Below are 13836 nucleotides of genomic sequence, written 5' to 3' on the forward strand. Positions count from 1 at the left end.
GAGGGCCCCGGACACAACTCTGTACCACACCTTGATGACGGCCCCAAAAGCTCCTTTGCCAAGAAGCTGTAATTCTTCAAACTCGATGAAATATCGGGAAAACTGTCTCTGTGTCTCAGTGAAGAAGGCCGCACTGGGTAGCTGCTTCCTAGGAATAACGGTCTCAACATAATCTTGGCCTCCGGAGTCTGAGAGCAAACAAAACGTGAGAGGCAAATGAGGCATTAGGAAAACAGCAAGGATGCAAAACCCAGTCACGAAGCAAGTGCTGGAAGATGGGGTCCCAACCAGCAGTGTGATAAAATACCTCACCCCTGGCATAGATCCTTGAACACTTTTCCCCCACCTTGTAGGGTGAGGTGGGATACATATGAGCCCACATTAGAGGTGGGGATGAGACCGGCAATGAGGAAATGACTACGCGATAGAGCCAAAATCCAAACTCATGTCCACTGACCCATCCCCGGCTCTGCCAAAGATCCCTAATCCGCTACTTGAGTAGCAACAGGGACATCTGGTTGCACAGCAGTAAAGTAACGTGACAAGAAGGATTACCCAACACAAAGAGAGGCTGCCCCAATGAACTCTTTAATTGGTCGAGGCTGGAAAAACCAGGAGAGCAAAACAGCTCCATGTGCACAGTACACATTCCATGAATGGATTTATGTACAGCTCACAGTAAAACAGGTAAAAATCTAGGATCCACGCAATCCGTTCCAGTTTTAGGTTTACTTTCAAAATAATGAATGTCAAGCTCGTTTTCAAAAAAAGAGTGGTAACAGACTCACCTTCAGGACTTTGTTCCAGTAAAGACATTTTTGGCTGAGGATTGATAAAGCTGTGTTTCAACAACTGCTGGGGACTCCATCTTTCCTTGTCATCCAAGCAAACACACCTCAGGGACACAGAAAACAAGCACTAAACTCGTTAATGCAAGGTGGTTTCTTTAAATGGATTTATTTTAAAATAAATACACATTAGAGAATTCATGTTGCTTATGGACCAAAATGCACTCATAAGAGAATACATGTTGAACACCAGGCTGGGCTGAGCGGGGAGTCAAAAAAGATAGAGTCTCGGGGTACCTGGGTGGCTCAGTTGGTTAAGCATCTGACTTCAGCTCAGGTCATGATCTCATGGTTTGTGGTTCGAGCCCCACATCAGGCTCTGTGCTGACAGCTCAGAGCCTGGAGCCTGCTTCAGATTCTGTCTCCTTCTCTCTCCCCCTCTCCTCCACTCACGCTCTCTCTCTCTCTCTCCCCCCCTCAGAAATAAATGGACATTGGGCGCCTGGGTGACTCAGTTGGTTACATGGCCAACTTCGGCTCAGGTCATGATCTCGTGGTTCCTGAGTTCTAGCCCCGCATTGGACTACGTGCTGACAGCTCAGAGCCTGGAGCTTGCTTCAGAGTCTGGGTCTCCCTCTCTCTCTCTTTCTTTCCTTGCTCACGCTCTTTCTCTCTCAAAATTTAAAACATTAAAAAATAAATAGATATTTAAAAAAAATTTTTAAAAGCTGAAATTTACTAAGCCACTAATTCTGGCACCATGGTAGTCATAACTAGCAGAGGCAAATGTTAGGTCCAGCTCTGAAAAGGGATGAAATGTCTGGAAGCGGACTGTTCTCTCTGCTGAAGATGGTGCTAACTAACAAAACCTCAGCACAGGCCACGTGCTGGGTGTGAGCTCACTTAATCCACTCAACCACCTCCTGAAGGAGGCAGTGCTATTATTATTAAATCACAAAATGAAAAGTAAATTATTAAATTAAAATGATCCATTTTACAAGGACAAAACTCTGGGTAGAGAACGTAAGTACTCAGCTAATAAGGCGGAAGGGAGGGATCTGAATCCAGCTGTCTGGCTCCAGTCTGGGCTCTTTCCTATCACAGAGACTGAGATGAACAAAGTCTTTCCCCAGCGGATTCACCAGTAAGTAAAAAAAAACCAACTACAAATGAACTGTAGACATGCTGGTGCCATTTGTGAATGACTTCTTTCTTCTTTTAACTGGGGCTGGATGGCAAAGAAGTACAGTATGTGCAGCTCCTTCTTCACCGAGTGGTCCATTAATCCAGTCTAGGATGATGGAGGAATACCCCAAAATTCTAAAGGACAACCATGTTAAAGAGTAAGAAATAGGGGCACCTAGGTGGCTTGGTCGGTTAAGCGTCCGACTTTCGCTTGGGTCATGATCTCGCGGTTCATGGGTTCGAGCCCCGCGTCGGGCTCTGTGCTGACTGCCAGCTCAGAGCCTGGAGCCAATTTCAGAGTTCGGGGCTGGATGGCAAAGAAGTACAGTATGTGCAGCTCCTTCTTCACCGAGTGGTCCATTAATCCAGTCTAGGATGATGGAGGAATACCCCAAAATTCTAAAGGACAACCATGTTAAAGAGTAAGAAATAGGGGCACCTAGGTGGCTTAGTCGGTTAAGGGTCGCCTCTTGATTTCACCTCAGGTCAGGATCTCAGATTCATGAGGCTGAGGCCCTGCATCGAGCTTTACACTGACAGCACAGAACTCTCTTGGGATTCTCTCTCCCTCTCTGTCCCTCCCCGGCTCACACTTGCGCGCGCTCTCTCTCTCTCTCTCTCTCAAAGTAAACAAACACACATTTAAAATATATATAAAATTATTAAAAAAGAAGAGAAATGTGGGGAATGGATAAAAGTGAATGGTTGGAAAAAAGAAATACAGTGAGAAACAGGACAGAGTGCAGGAGAGGGAAGAAGCCAATCCAGGTCAACTTCTGCGGGAAGGCAGGACCAGGGGGCTATCAAGAAAAGTGCAGACTGAAGGGATCTTAGTTCCCGTTTCACAGAGAAACCGAGGGCACCTAGGTCTGGCTTGGACACAGCACAGAGGCAGGGCGAGGCTGGAAAGTACTAAAGGGAAGGACTCGGACAAAACCTGTAGGCCCTTGGTGAGCCCCTCAGCAAGGATTCTCTCAAAGCAGTTAGACTTGGCTCTACGGTGAAATGTGCACCTGGAATTTCCAAGTACTGGAAAATCCCACCGCAGTCTATGGCTTGGCTGAATGACACAGTGACAGTGAAGACTGGTTGTGAAGAACAAGGGGCAGAGGCACACTCCCACGTGGAGGAGGCCTGGTCGTTGACCCTTTAGGAACCATCAGCAAAGGCAGATAGAGAGGGTCTCCCATTGGGAATACTTGGGGCCCTTCTCCCTGTTAACTTCCTAGATATACCGGGCTGTCCCCAAAAGCAGTTTGAAAATCTATTACTAAGCCCGAGCGAATTTAGGAGAATGTGTGAGTTAAGGGAATGAAAATCATAAGCAAGAAAACAGAACCTATGTGGCTGGGAAAGAATTGGAGGGACAAAGAACAAACTCCAATCCTGTTCCTCACTTTTCAGCTTAAACACATCCCTCAGATGGTGAGCACAGTCAGGCACAGTTCAAGGTTCAGGGGTAAAGTGCAATGAGAGAGGACCTCAAGGATACTCACTTCTTCAGAAAATCTTGGAAGTCAGCTGGTAAGTCACGGGGGACGGTCACAGGGTACTCTCCACATTCTCGTCCCTGGCTGAGGGAGAGCAGCAGAAGGCCAAGACACCAGACATCTCCCTTCTTCCCAGTTTTATAAGGCAGGGCGCGGTCACTAAAGCTAACTCCGCTTTGCTCAAATACGTCCTCCTTGCAAAGGTCTGCTAGGCGCTTAGAAATGCTGTAGTCTGTAATCTTGACGTTGCCCTCTGCATCCACCAAGACATTGGACGCGCTCAGAACCTTGTGTACCACGTCATTGCTGTGCAGATAACTGAGGCCCGACAAGAGCTGAGCTGCGTATTTGCGGAGCTGATGAACGGGGATGGGACCCGAGTGGCTCAAGTGTGCAGCGAGGGAGACCCCGTTAATGTGCTCCAGTAAAATGTCCACCACGATGGAGTCATCTTGCTCTTTGAGATTCATTGCCAAATAGTGTACTATGTTTGGATGGCTCAGTTTTACCAGTGAGGTGAATTCCGTTTCTGCCCCTTGAATCTGATAAGGAAAGACACCACTAAGATAATATTGTATTGGACAGCATCGACTGGTATTTCACTCCAAAGGTAAAATATTTAACAGAAAATGTACTTTCAAAGGAGAACAAATATGTTCTCAACTGCATCCTCTCCTAAATTATATGGCCAACCTAACGGTTCATGAAGATGAAAGCAATTTATCAACTTCTGTGATCTCAAAATCTAGTACACAAATTACTATAGGGGCGCCTGGGTGGCTCTGTTGGTTAAGTGTCCGACTTTGGCTCAGGTCATGATCTCGCGGTCTGTGAGTTCGAGCCTCGCGTCGGGCTCTATGCTGACAGCATGGAGCCTGGAGTCTGCTTCAGATTCTGTGTCCCCTCCCTTTCTGTCCCTCCCCTGCTCAGTCTCGATCTCTCAAAAATAAATAAATAAAAACATTTTAAAAATAAAATTAAATAAATAAAACAATAAACAAATTACTATAAAATTGGCAAAAAGCNCGCCCAACCGACTAAGCCACCCAGGCGCCCCTGCTTAAAAAGAATTTTAAAAATCATTTTAAAAAATGGTGGCAGGGGCACCTGGGTGGCAACCGACTGGTTGGGGTCTGACTCTTGATTTCAGGACCTGTCATGATCTCATGGTGAGAGCCAGCCCCAGGTCAGCTCCGAGCTAAGCATGGAGCCTGCTTGGGATTCTCTCCCTTCCTCTCTCAAAACAAATAAACATTTAAAAAAAAACACAAAGAGTAAAAAATAAAAACAACGGGGCACCTGGGTAGTTTGATCAGTTTAAGCATCTGACTCTTGATTTCAGCTCAGGTCATGATTTCTTGGTTCGTGAGTTTAAGCCCTGCATGGGGCCCTGCACTGACATGGTAGAGCCTCTCTCTCTCCCCCTCTCTCTGACCCTCTCCCACTCAATCTCAAAATAAATAAACACTTAATAAAAATAAAAACCAAAAAAACCCCACCATTCCTGATTATAAGGATTCAATGTCAACATTTTAATAAGTACTAACACAAAAAACAACACCCACAAATCGGGGCGCCTGGGTGGCTTAGTCGGTTAAGCGTCCGACCTTCGCTTAGGTCATGATCTCGCGGTTCGTGGGTTCGAGCCCCGCGTCGGGCTCTGTGCTGACTGCCAGCTCAGAGCCTGGAGCCTGTTTCAGTCTGTGACTCCCTCTCTCTCTGACCCTCCCCTGCTCACGCTGTCTCTCTCTCTCCTAGAAATAAATAAAAAACATTAAAAAAATTAAAAAAAAAAAAAGAAACACCCACAAATTATCTAGATGGTCACCACCCAAAGACAACCATTATGACTTCAGTGTATTTCTTTCCAGTTTTTCTATCATAAATACACATTCCTTTTCCTTGGACATGGCTATTAATACCATAATCGAAGGTGAGAATGGAGGTGCAGAGAACAGCCTTGAAGTCATGACCACGTTGTGAGAGTTGTGCCAGAGTCAGCAAGAGGACTGAGAAAACTCTGGAAAGGGGGCAGGTCCCTGACCATCCCCTCTGGTTTAACGGATCTCAAACCACTTTCTGTCATCTTTGCTAGCCAATCAAACGCACGGTTCTTTTGTTCTGTCACCTCCTCGTTTTGAGGTGACGCCTCTGCTCAGGGGCCCCCTCAGATGCCCACCTGCTTTTTGCACTTATCAATCTTCTCCTTCTCTTGACTGGTAAGGAACGGACCCATTTTTCTCTGCCACTGAAGGACCCACTCATATAACAAGACAAAGTTGCCAGTGGCCGATTCCAAAGCATTGTAAACTAATTTTCCAAGCTGCTCGTCACTGCCTGCACATTAAAAGAAAATAAAATGAAATCTCAGTGGGATATTTTCAGTGGGGGTAAAGAAAGGGGATATATCTTCATTCATTCAACAGTGGACATACCACGTGCTAACTATAAAAAATATGATTTCATGGATCACATACTCTTTTGTAACCAAATTTGTACTATTTAACAACATACTCTGAACACTTAAATATTAATTTTTATAAAGGGAAAATAAATGAGATTTTAATATCAGATCAGTGTTTTTACTCTACTGGCCATTACTCACAATGTTACTTTTACAACCGTTTCACTTCTGATGGCTATGCCTACTGGGGCGACAGCTATTAATTTGACAGAAGGAATCTGGAAATAGGAAACACCCCATCAAGATAACTCGTTGATGTAGATAAGTGGGCACAGTAAAAATAAATTTTAATTTGGAAATTTTAAGAGATCAATGACCTTCTTACTACAAAATTTGAGTATGTTCAGCAAATACAAACCCGCCAATGGTTTTGAGGGAAGGAACCAGAAATGACAGTTTAAATTTGAAGTTAGAAAGAGAGACACATTTATTTAGTGATTAGCATATGGTTTCTACTTGTGCCTGGGGGAGCTAAATTTCTGTAACACCAATTTTCATTAAAGATTATAATAGGGGCGCCTGGGTGGCTCAGTTGGTTAAGTCAGCTTCAGCTCAGGTCATGATCTCGCAGTTTATGGGTTAGAGCCCCACGTCAGGCTCTGTGCTAACAGCTGGCACAGAGCCCAGAGGCTGCTTCGGATTCTGTGTCTCCCCTTCTCTCTGCCCCTTCCCTGTTCATCCTCTGTCTCTCTGTTTCTCAATAATAAATGTTAAAAAAAAAAAAAAAAAAAAGACTGTAATAGAAAATTACCAAAAAAATTGGAAATGGAGAAAAGGATCACCTACAATATCACCATTTTGGTTTTTTTCTTGTTTTTTTTTTTTCTCTTCCTACTCCCTCTATTCTTTTTTTTCCTCATCTACCAAATTAAAGCATATATAACAGGGTTTCTCACCCTTGACACTGTGGACATTTTTGACTAAGATCTTTTGTTGAAAAGGGCTGTCTTGTGCACTGTAAGATGTTAAGCAGTATCCCTGGCCTCTACCCACTAGATGCCAGCAGCATCCCTACCATAATCTTAACCATCAAAAATATGTCCAGGCAGCACCAAATGTCCCCCAAGGGACAAAAATGCCCTCGGTTGAGAACTGCTGACATACAGTATTTTCTCTTTTTCTTGTAGTGTATAAATAATATCTTTCCATGACACTACACTGTCTTCATAAATAAAAAAATGTTTTAAAGAAAAAATAATTATTTTTTTCCACTTGAAAATGAAAAGTAACCTGTATTTACAAGACAAGTGGTCTTAACAAAGGTAACTAGTTCACCTAGACTTTTGATCTGAGAGGCAGTTTTTATCTCATAGAAATCCTGACAATTTAAGACATTCTAATTAAAATATCGGTTATGTTGGTTATAAATAATTCATGGCATTCTCAGCCTAAGAAGGAAAATGACTTTGATGTTTGAGAATTTGTCAACCAAAGGAAGCAACCTATGGAATACACATTGGGAAACACATATTAAAATGTTTATGGGATGGAGTGTGATGTTCTTGACACAAAGTCTACTTAGATGTGTGCATTACTCGGTACAATGTCTTACAATATTTGCCTCCTCAACTGGAACCAGGTGGGTATCTCATAATTGCTGGTTGGAATTTGTATTTTTTGGAGTATAATTTTGTTATCACCACTCTCCTCTTGTCACTTTTTTGTGACGGGGGTAATAAAAGGGATAAAAGAACACACTGCAATGAGGCTAAAGGTAAACAGGTTACCAGCAGAATTCCCACTGAGCCTCTATTATGTGTTAATGGTCATTTGTACAGATGATTTCTATAGCTTTATCCCTCAGCATTCTCTGCTTCTAACAGCTTTAAGTTGAAAACAAATGCCAACTAGTTCACCTTTTATAAAAACATTTCATAGAACATCAGGATACATTTAAAAAATTAGACCTGTTGTGGAAAGCAAAATAAATAATTTACTCAATGGTTTTATATAAAAAAAGTTCTGATTGCAAAAGTGTCTCCTAATGAGGGTATTAACTAAGGTATATCGGTCTAATGGGTACCAGTGAGACCGAGCTAAGGTAATAAGCAACTGGATTAATTTGCCTTCCTGATTTCCCCAGATTATTGAAAGCATTGAGTTTTATGTTGCCAGTTTGGAAGTCTAAAATGCCTGAGTCAAGGGCGTCTTAGGTTCAAGGTCGTGAACCTGCCTAAATGGCTTCTTTGTGTGAATATGGCACGCTCTGTATCCACACAGTCCGGTGAGGTTCAGGCTGCGTTCCGTCACCCAAGGTTAAGTGTCCAGTTCACAGACTATTTGGATACTCGGTGTTTTCTCCCTCTATCTGCTGCCTGCTCCCTGGAGACTACCCCACTTATCTGTAGCTCCTTAAAGGGAAAAAGACACCAAAAGAAAGTAAACTCCATTTGGATAATTTGACTATTAGCTTCAGTTAAGAATATTCATGAGACTAGGGACGCCTGGGTGGCTTAGTCGGTTAAGTGTCCGACTTTCGCTGAGGTCATGATCTCGCGGTTCGTGGGTTCGAGCCCCGTGTCGGGCTCTGTGCTGACTGCCAGCTCGGAGCCTGGAGCCTGTTTCGGGTCTGTGACTCCCTCTCTCTCTGACCCTCCCCTGCTCACGCTGTCTCTCTCTCTCTCTCTCTCTCTCCTAGAAATAAATAAAACATTAAAAAAAAATATTCATGAGACTGAAAATTAAATTGTCAGATTCACTGTATGCCAGTGATCCCTACACCAAGTAATGGCTGTATCTGTATGGCTGATAAAAGATTTATATTTAGGGCAAAAAAGTAGATAATGAAAGTGTGACTTTAATATAAACAATTGCCAAGAGAAACATACTATTCAGATGGATACCATCTTTAAAAACTTAGACTTGGGTCATGAAAGTTAAGGGGCACTAGAACGCATTTTGTTACACACATCTTATCAGCAACTGATGTGCAGGATACAAAATTCTACTGATTCACAGTTCAAGCGCTTTGGTTTCAAAAAGCTCAACTCATTATAAAAATGACAAATTTTACATTATCTTGAATCTAACAACATTTCTAGGAGATTAGGTCTTTTATTTCCATCTGACACAGGGAACCCTAACTGCTTTCTCATTTTGGTCATTAGGTGATGGGAACCAGAATGACTTACGGACTTAATAGACCTCCCTCGACCACACTGGTTTAGACGACACATTCTATTCTACTCTGTTCTTTCATGGTGAACTTTTGTTAGAATAACTACAATGAACTTAGCAAGCTTACTCACCAGTGCATTTCCCTTTGTAAACCATGAGCTGCTCAGGACCACCCACAGAAAAATACAGGACTTCACAAGGGCCAGGAGAATCTTCACTACTGCATACAGAATACTGACGTTCTCGCCTTAAAAAATAAATGTGGACGATTTCTTGTAACCTAAGATGAACACAGGAAGTTCTTGCCCTTTCATTTTCTTCTGTTTACTAGCCCATTCACTGTCTAGCGTCTATCTCTACTAGGAATTCAGGTGAAGTGCTAATGGGAATGTTGTTCAACCCCCACCCCCACTCCATTGAGGTGTTCTCCATACGAACTCTACAAACCCAACTTGAGATCTGTGCTGTCCATTATGGTAGTTACTAGCCACATGTGGCTATTTAGATCTAATTAAAATGAAATTAGAAATTCAGTTATTCAACTGCAGTAGCCAAATTTTAGCACTCAACAGCCACAAGTGACTAGTGGGCTACCATCTTGGACAGCACTGACTGGGAACGTTTCCATCATCACAGAAGTTCTACAGCCATGATTTAGCTCAGTCCCACACTGACCCCACATCTCTGCATTCCCATACACCTGCACAACTGGAGGAAGCTGCAGACGGGGTGGATGGAGCACTACAAATTCCTAGCCTCCAGCTGGGTCCCCAACCACTACATACTCTCACTCATTGTCTCACTTGTCTTTGATAGATACGCTCAGCCAATCCCCTTTATGACTTCTCCAAAATGTTCAAAGCCCACCATCTTTCCCTGCTTTCTTTCCGAGCAAGTAATAGATGGGGTGCTAGATTATAACACAAAAATAATAATTGGGACATATAAATATAAATCAATCAACTGGTAGATGCTGCAGGAAAAGAGGCAAAGGAGAGACGGTCAGGATTAGACACCTGTACGAAATGCTTTGACGAGGCACAAGGACAGATCTCTGGAAAGTGGCCTCTTGTGCAAAGCAATGAGCATGACCTTGACTTCTACCTTCACCAAGAACACAGAGCAATGAGCAGTGAAGCCCACTCTATCATTGCACCTATAATGCTTCTTGGCATCTGCACTGTTCTTTCTTTTTCCCAGGTACTGAAGGACAGTGACTCTGTTCCTCAGTTCCATTCTCTAGAGTCTCTCTGAGATCGTGGTCCATCAGCTCGTCGCTCTCTCCTCTATGTTCAATCTGCCCCTCCATCTAGGCTCCTTCCCCTCAGACTAGAGCTCTCTCCAAGGTCCACATTCCTCTTCCTCAATCCTGCTCCCAACCCCTCTGGTTCTTCCCTTTCAAAGGACTACACTTGGCTGTCTCTACTTCTGTGCCTTCTCTTTACTCCTCATGCTACTGCAAATTCAATAAAACTGCCATCACTCTCCCACCCACTCCAGTCTGGTTCTTTTAGTCTCTAGTCAGAAACATGTGAGCCTCCCCGAGCCCCTAGATCTCTCAAGTGTAGTGGATTTCCGAGTGCCAGCCTCTCCTCTTCAATTCCCCTGCCCTGTCAGGTCATCACCAATGTTCTCTGAGACACACGATACACTCCTCTACATGACTTCCCTACTCCCCGCCCCTCCCACACTGCTGACAAGACCTATTAAGATTGGAGTCTCTCATATCACATCTGTGTCTTACAAATTCTAAACACTAGGGAATGGCAGATACACTGTAGTTCTGTTTAAATGTCTACTTCTAAAGTTCTTTGTGCAATCAAGGGCACACTGAAATTTAGGGAGAAAAACATAAAAGCAAAGGTTTAAAATGTGATGGTAGGCTTTTTAACATAAATTATCCTGGAGCACCTCTACATTTGCTCTCCTCCCTCCAACAGATGGTGCTAACACATCTTAGCCTGGGTCATCTTTAAGTTGTTTACAGTGTGCAAATGCTTGGTTTAAAGGTGCTTTAGAATGTTAATCATGACATCATGACTGTTGAGTACAAACACAATGAGAAGGTTACGAGTTTTAGTAAGAAAAGATGTATCATGAGGATTGAAAGAAGAATAGAGATAACTTTAAAAGTGAAAGTGTCTAGGGCGCCTGGGTGACTCAGCTGGTTAAGCATCCGACTTCGGCGCAGGTCATGATCTCACAGTCCTTGAGTTTGAGCCCCACATCAGGCTCTGTGCTGACAGCTCAGAGCCTGGAGCCTCCTTCAGATTGTGCTCTCTCCTCTCTCTCTCTCTCTCTCTCAAAAATAAAATAAAACCATTAAAAATTTTTAAAAATAAATAAATAAAAGTGAAAGTGTCAAGAAAACAATAAACGTGGCACAAACAGAATAGACTGTTTAACAGCAATAACAATCCTGAAAGACAAAAAGTAAATCACACAAAGTTCTAAGAGAAGGGATAAAGAGGAAAAATCCAGTGTCATTGATGGTTCCTGTTTTCACCCCAAGAGATGTCTATATACTGGGTGCTCATACTGTCTAATTTGGACTTGTCCAGCATTGAGGTGTTTTTTTTAATGTTTTATTTATTTCTGAAAGAGAAAGAGCGTGTGACACCATGAGCAGGGGAGGGCCAGGGAGAGAGGGAGATACAGAATCTGAAGCAGGCTCCAGGTTGTGAGCTAGCCGTCAGCACAGAGCCCAACATGGGGCTCGAACACACGAACCCTGAGATCATGACCTGAGCCAAAGTCAAACGCTCAACAGACTGATCCACCCAGGTGCCCCCCAAATGTTATTAACTACGTCTTATAAAAGACGGAGAGTTAGAGACAATTCAATTTTAGAAGACTAAATCAGGTGTCTAAGCCCTTGATACCTGAAAAAAGAAGGAACGATGATTAAAAAAAAAAAAAAAAGCCAAGTAGCAAAGTAGCAATGGGGCCCCTGAGTGGCTCAGTCAGTTAAGCATCTGACTCTTGGTTTCAGGTCAGGTCATGAGCTCATATTCCCTGAGTTCAAGCCCCACATTGGGACCTGCACTGACAGCATGGAGCTTGCTTGGTATTCTCTCTCTCTCCCATTTCCTCTGTCCTTGTCCCACTTACCCTCTCTCACTCTCTCTCAAAATAAATAAACTAAAAAAACCAAAAAGATTTACAGGTTTTGAAAGAGTTACTAAAACTCTTATGTGAAAATTCCAACACATGGCACTACAAGTTATTTTCTTTCTTCTACAACCTTCTCATTCCAGATCAGAAATCCTGGGGACTTACTTAGACCTTCCAGAGGAGTTGGTCCGAGGTTTACCATTTCCTACGAAGTCGGGAGAGCCTCCACGTAGAAGGGGCCCTGTTTTATGTCCTCCCGGGTCTTTCCTAGAGTTTTGATCCTGGTTTGACAAACTTGCAATTTCCAAACGCTCCTAGAACATAGAAAAGTAAAACCTACATTAGCTAGATGTCATAAATAAGAGACAATTCCTGTACCTAATCATTAATTCAGCAGAAGAGTGCAAACTTTATTTAAGCTGAATGCTTTCTACTGGAATAAAGTTGAACTTAACTTTTAAAAATTTAACATCCAGGGCACCTGGGTGGCTCAGTCGGGTAGGCATCCGACTTCGGCTCAGGTCGTGATCTCACGGTCCGTGGGTTCAAGACCCGCGTCAGGTTCTGTGCTGACAGCTAGCTCAGAGCCTGGAGCCTATTTCAGATTCTGTATCTCCCTCTCTCTCTGACCTTCCCCTGTGCACACCTGTCTCTCTGTCTCTCTCTCTCAGAAATAAATAAAACATTTTAAAAAATTAAAAAAAAATTTAACATCCATATATATACTGGTTCAAGAACTGAAGGCCAGGGCTATAGTTTCAAGAGAAGGTGAACTTTATAAATGAATACACTCAGACTCTCAGAAGATGCATGAAAAGTTAGGGAGAAAAGCAAGAGGGGGTAAGGAGGAGGAGATATTCAGAGAACGCTGGCGGGCAGGTGGATTGGAGCAAGACAGAGCTGGAGGAAAGAGTCCTATCTTACATTTGTGTACGGCTCTGTACTTTCACAGAGGACATTTATCTCTGGGAATAACTACATGAAAAGGAAGGGAGGCATCATCAGCCCCATTTTAAGGGATGAGGAAAACTGAGTCACATTTGTGCCACCTGTCAAGGTCACAGAGCCGGCAGTGAAAATGCCAAAGCTTTAAGCCAGGTGCTCCTTCCTTATACATCAGTGCCTCCTCCCAACACCCCCCACAGTTGTCTGTAAGTAAAAGGCCCCAATTCTACAAAATGGAACATGTAAACTTTTCTCTGGATTTCTCCAAATGTGTGAAATTGGTTTTGTGACCAAGTTGCATTCAGGAAAAATCGAGGGAAAAGGGCTTTATCCTTTTCCACCACTTGCTTTCTCAACCTGCCCTGTGGGATCCTTCTTTTCCATCACTGAATGAAATCTCCAGCAGAACCATATGATTTCCACTCACTCTTCAGTTGAACAGTTGTATTTTAATAAGTACTTAATAAGTACTTAATAAGTAAGTACTTATTAAGAATTAAAAAAGAAAAAAAGCAATTCCAGTCTGGGTTAATTATCAAAGCTTTGATCTCTGCTCTCCCTGGACGAACTTGATAAAGTATTCCATCAGCCCGTGTCATCTACAGGTAACACACAACTCTAAGTTTTGCTTCCTCTTTGGGGAATCTACAATACACAACGGGAGCAGCCTGGTGTCTCAGCATCCAACGCTTGATCTTGGCTCAGGTCATGACCTGGCAATTTATGAGTTCCA

General features: G+C 43.1%; 1 protein-coding gene across 3 annotated transcripts in view; it reads right to left on the minus strand.

Moving 5' to 3' along the window:
* Window positions 1–13836, minus strand: part of EIF2AK4 (eukaryotic translation initiation factor 2 alpha kinase 4) — a 97834-nt gene that overhangs the window by 58810 nt on the left and 25188 nt on the right. For all 3 annotated transcript variants that reach the window (XM_077764698.1, XM_077764697.1, XM_077764699.1), the window contains 6 exons: window positions 12324–12472; window positions 9176–9291; window positions 5643–5800; window positions 3470–4005; window positions 789–895; window positions 31–188 (listed from right to left, as the gene is read on the minus strand). In XM_077764698.1, coding sequence (XP_077620824.1) covers window positions 31–188; window positions 789–895; window positions 3470–4005; window positions 5643–5800; window positions 9176–9291; window positions 12324–12472 — 1224 coding nt within the window. The remainder of the gene's footprint in view (window positions 1–30; window positions 189–788; window positions 896–3469; window positions 4006–5642; window positions 5801–9175; window positions 9292–12323; window positions 12473–13836) is intronic.

The sequence above is a fragment of the Crocuta crocuta genome, unplaced genomic scaffold (genome assembly GCF_008692635.1).
Source record: "Crocuta crocuta isolate KB4526 unplaced genomic scaffold, BGI_CrCroc_1.0 scaffold102, whole genome shotgun sequence".
Taxonomy (NCBI): domain Eukaryota; kingdom Metazoa; phylum Chordata; class Mammalia; order Carnivora; family Hyaenidae; genus Crocuta; species Crocuta crocuta.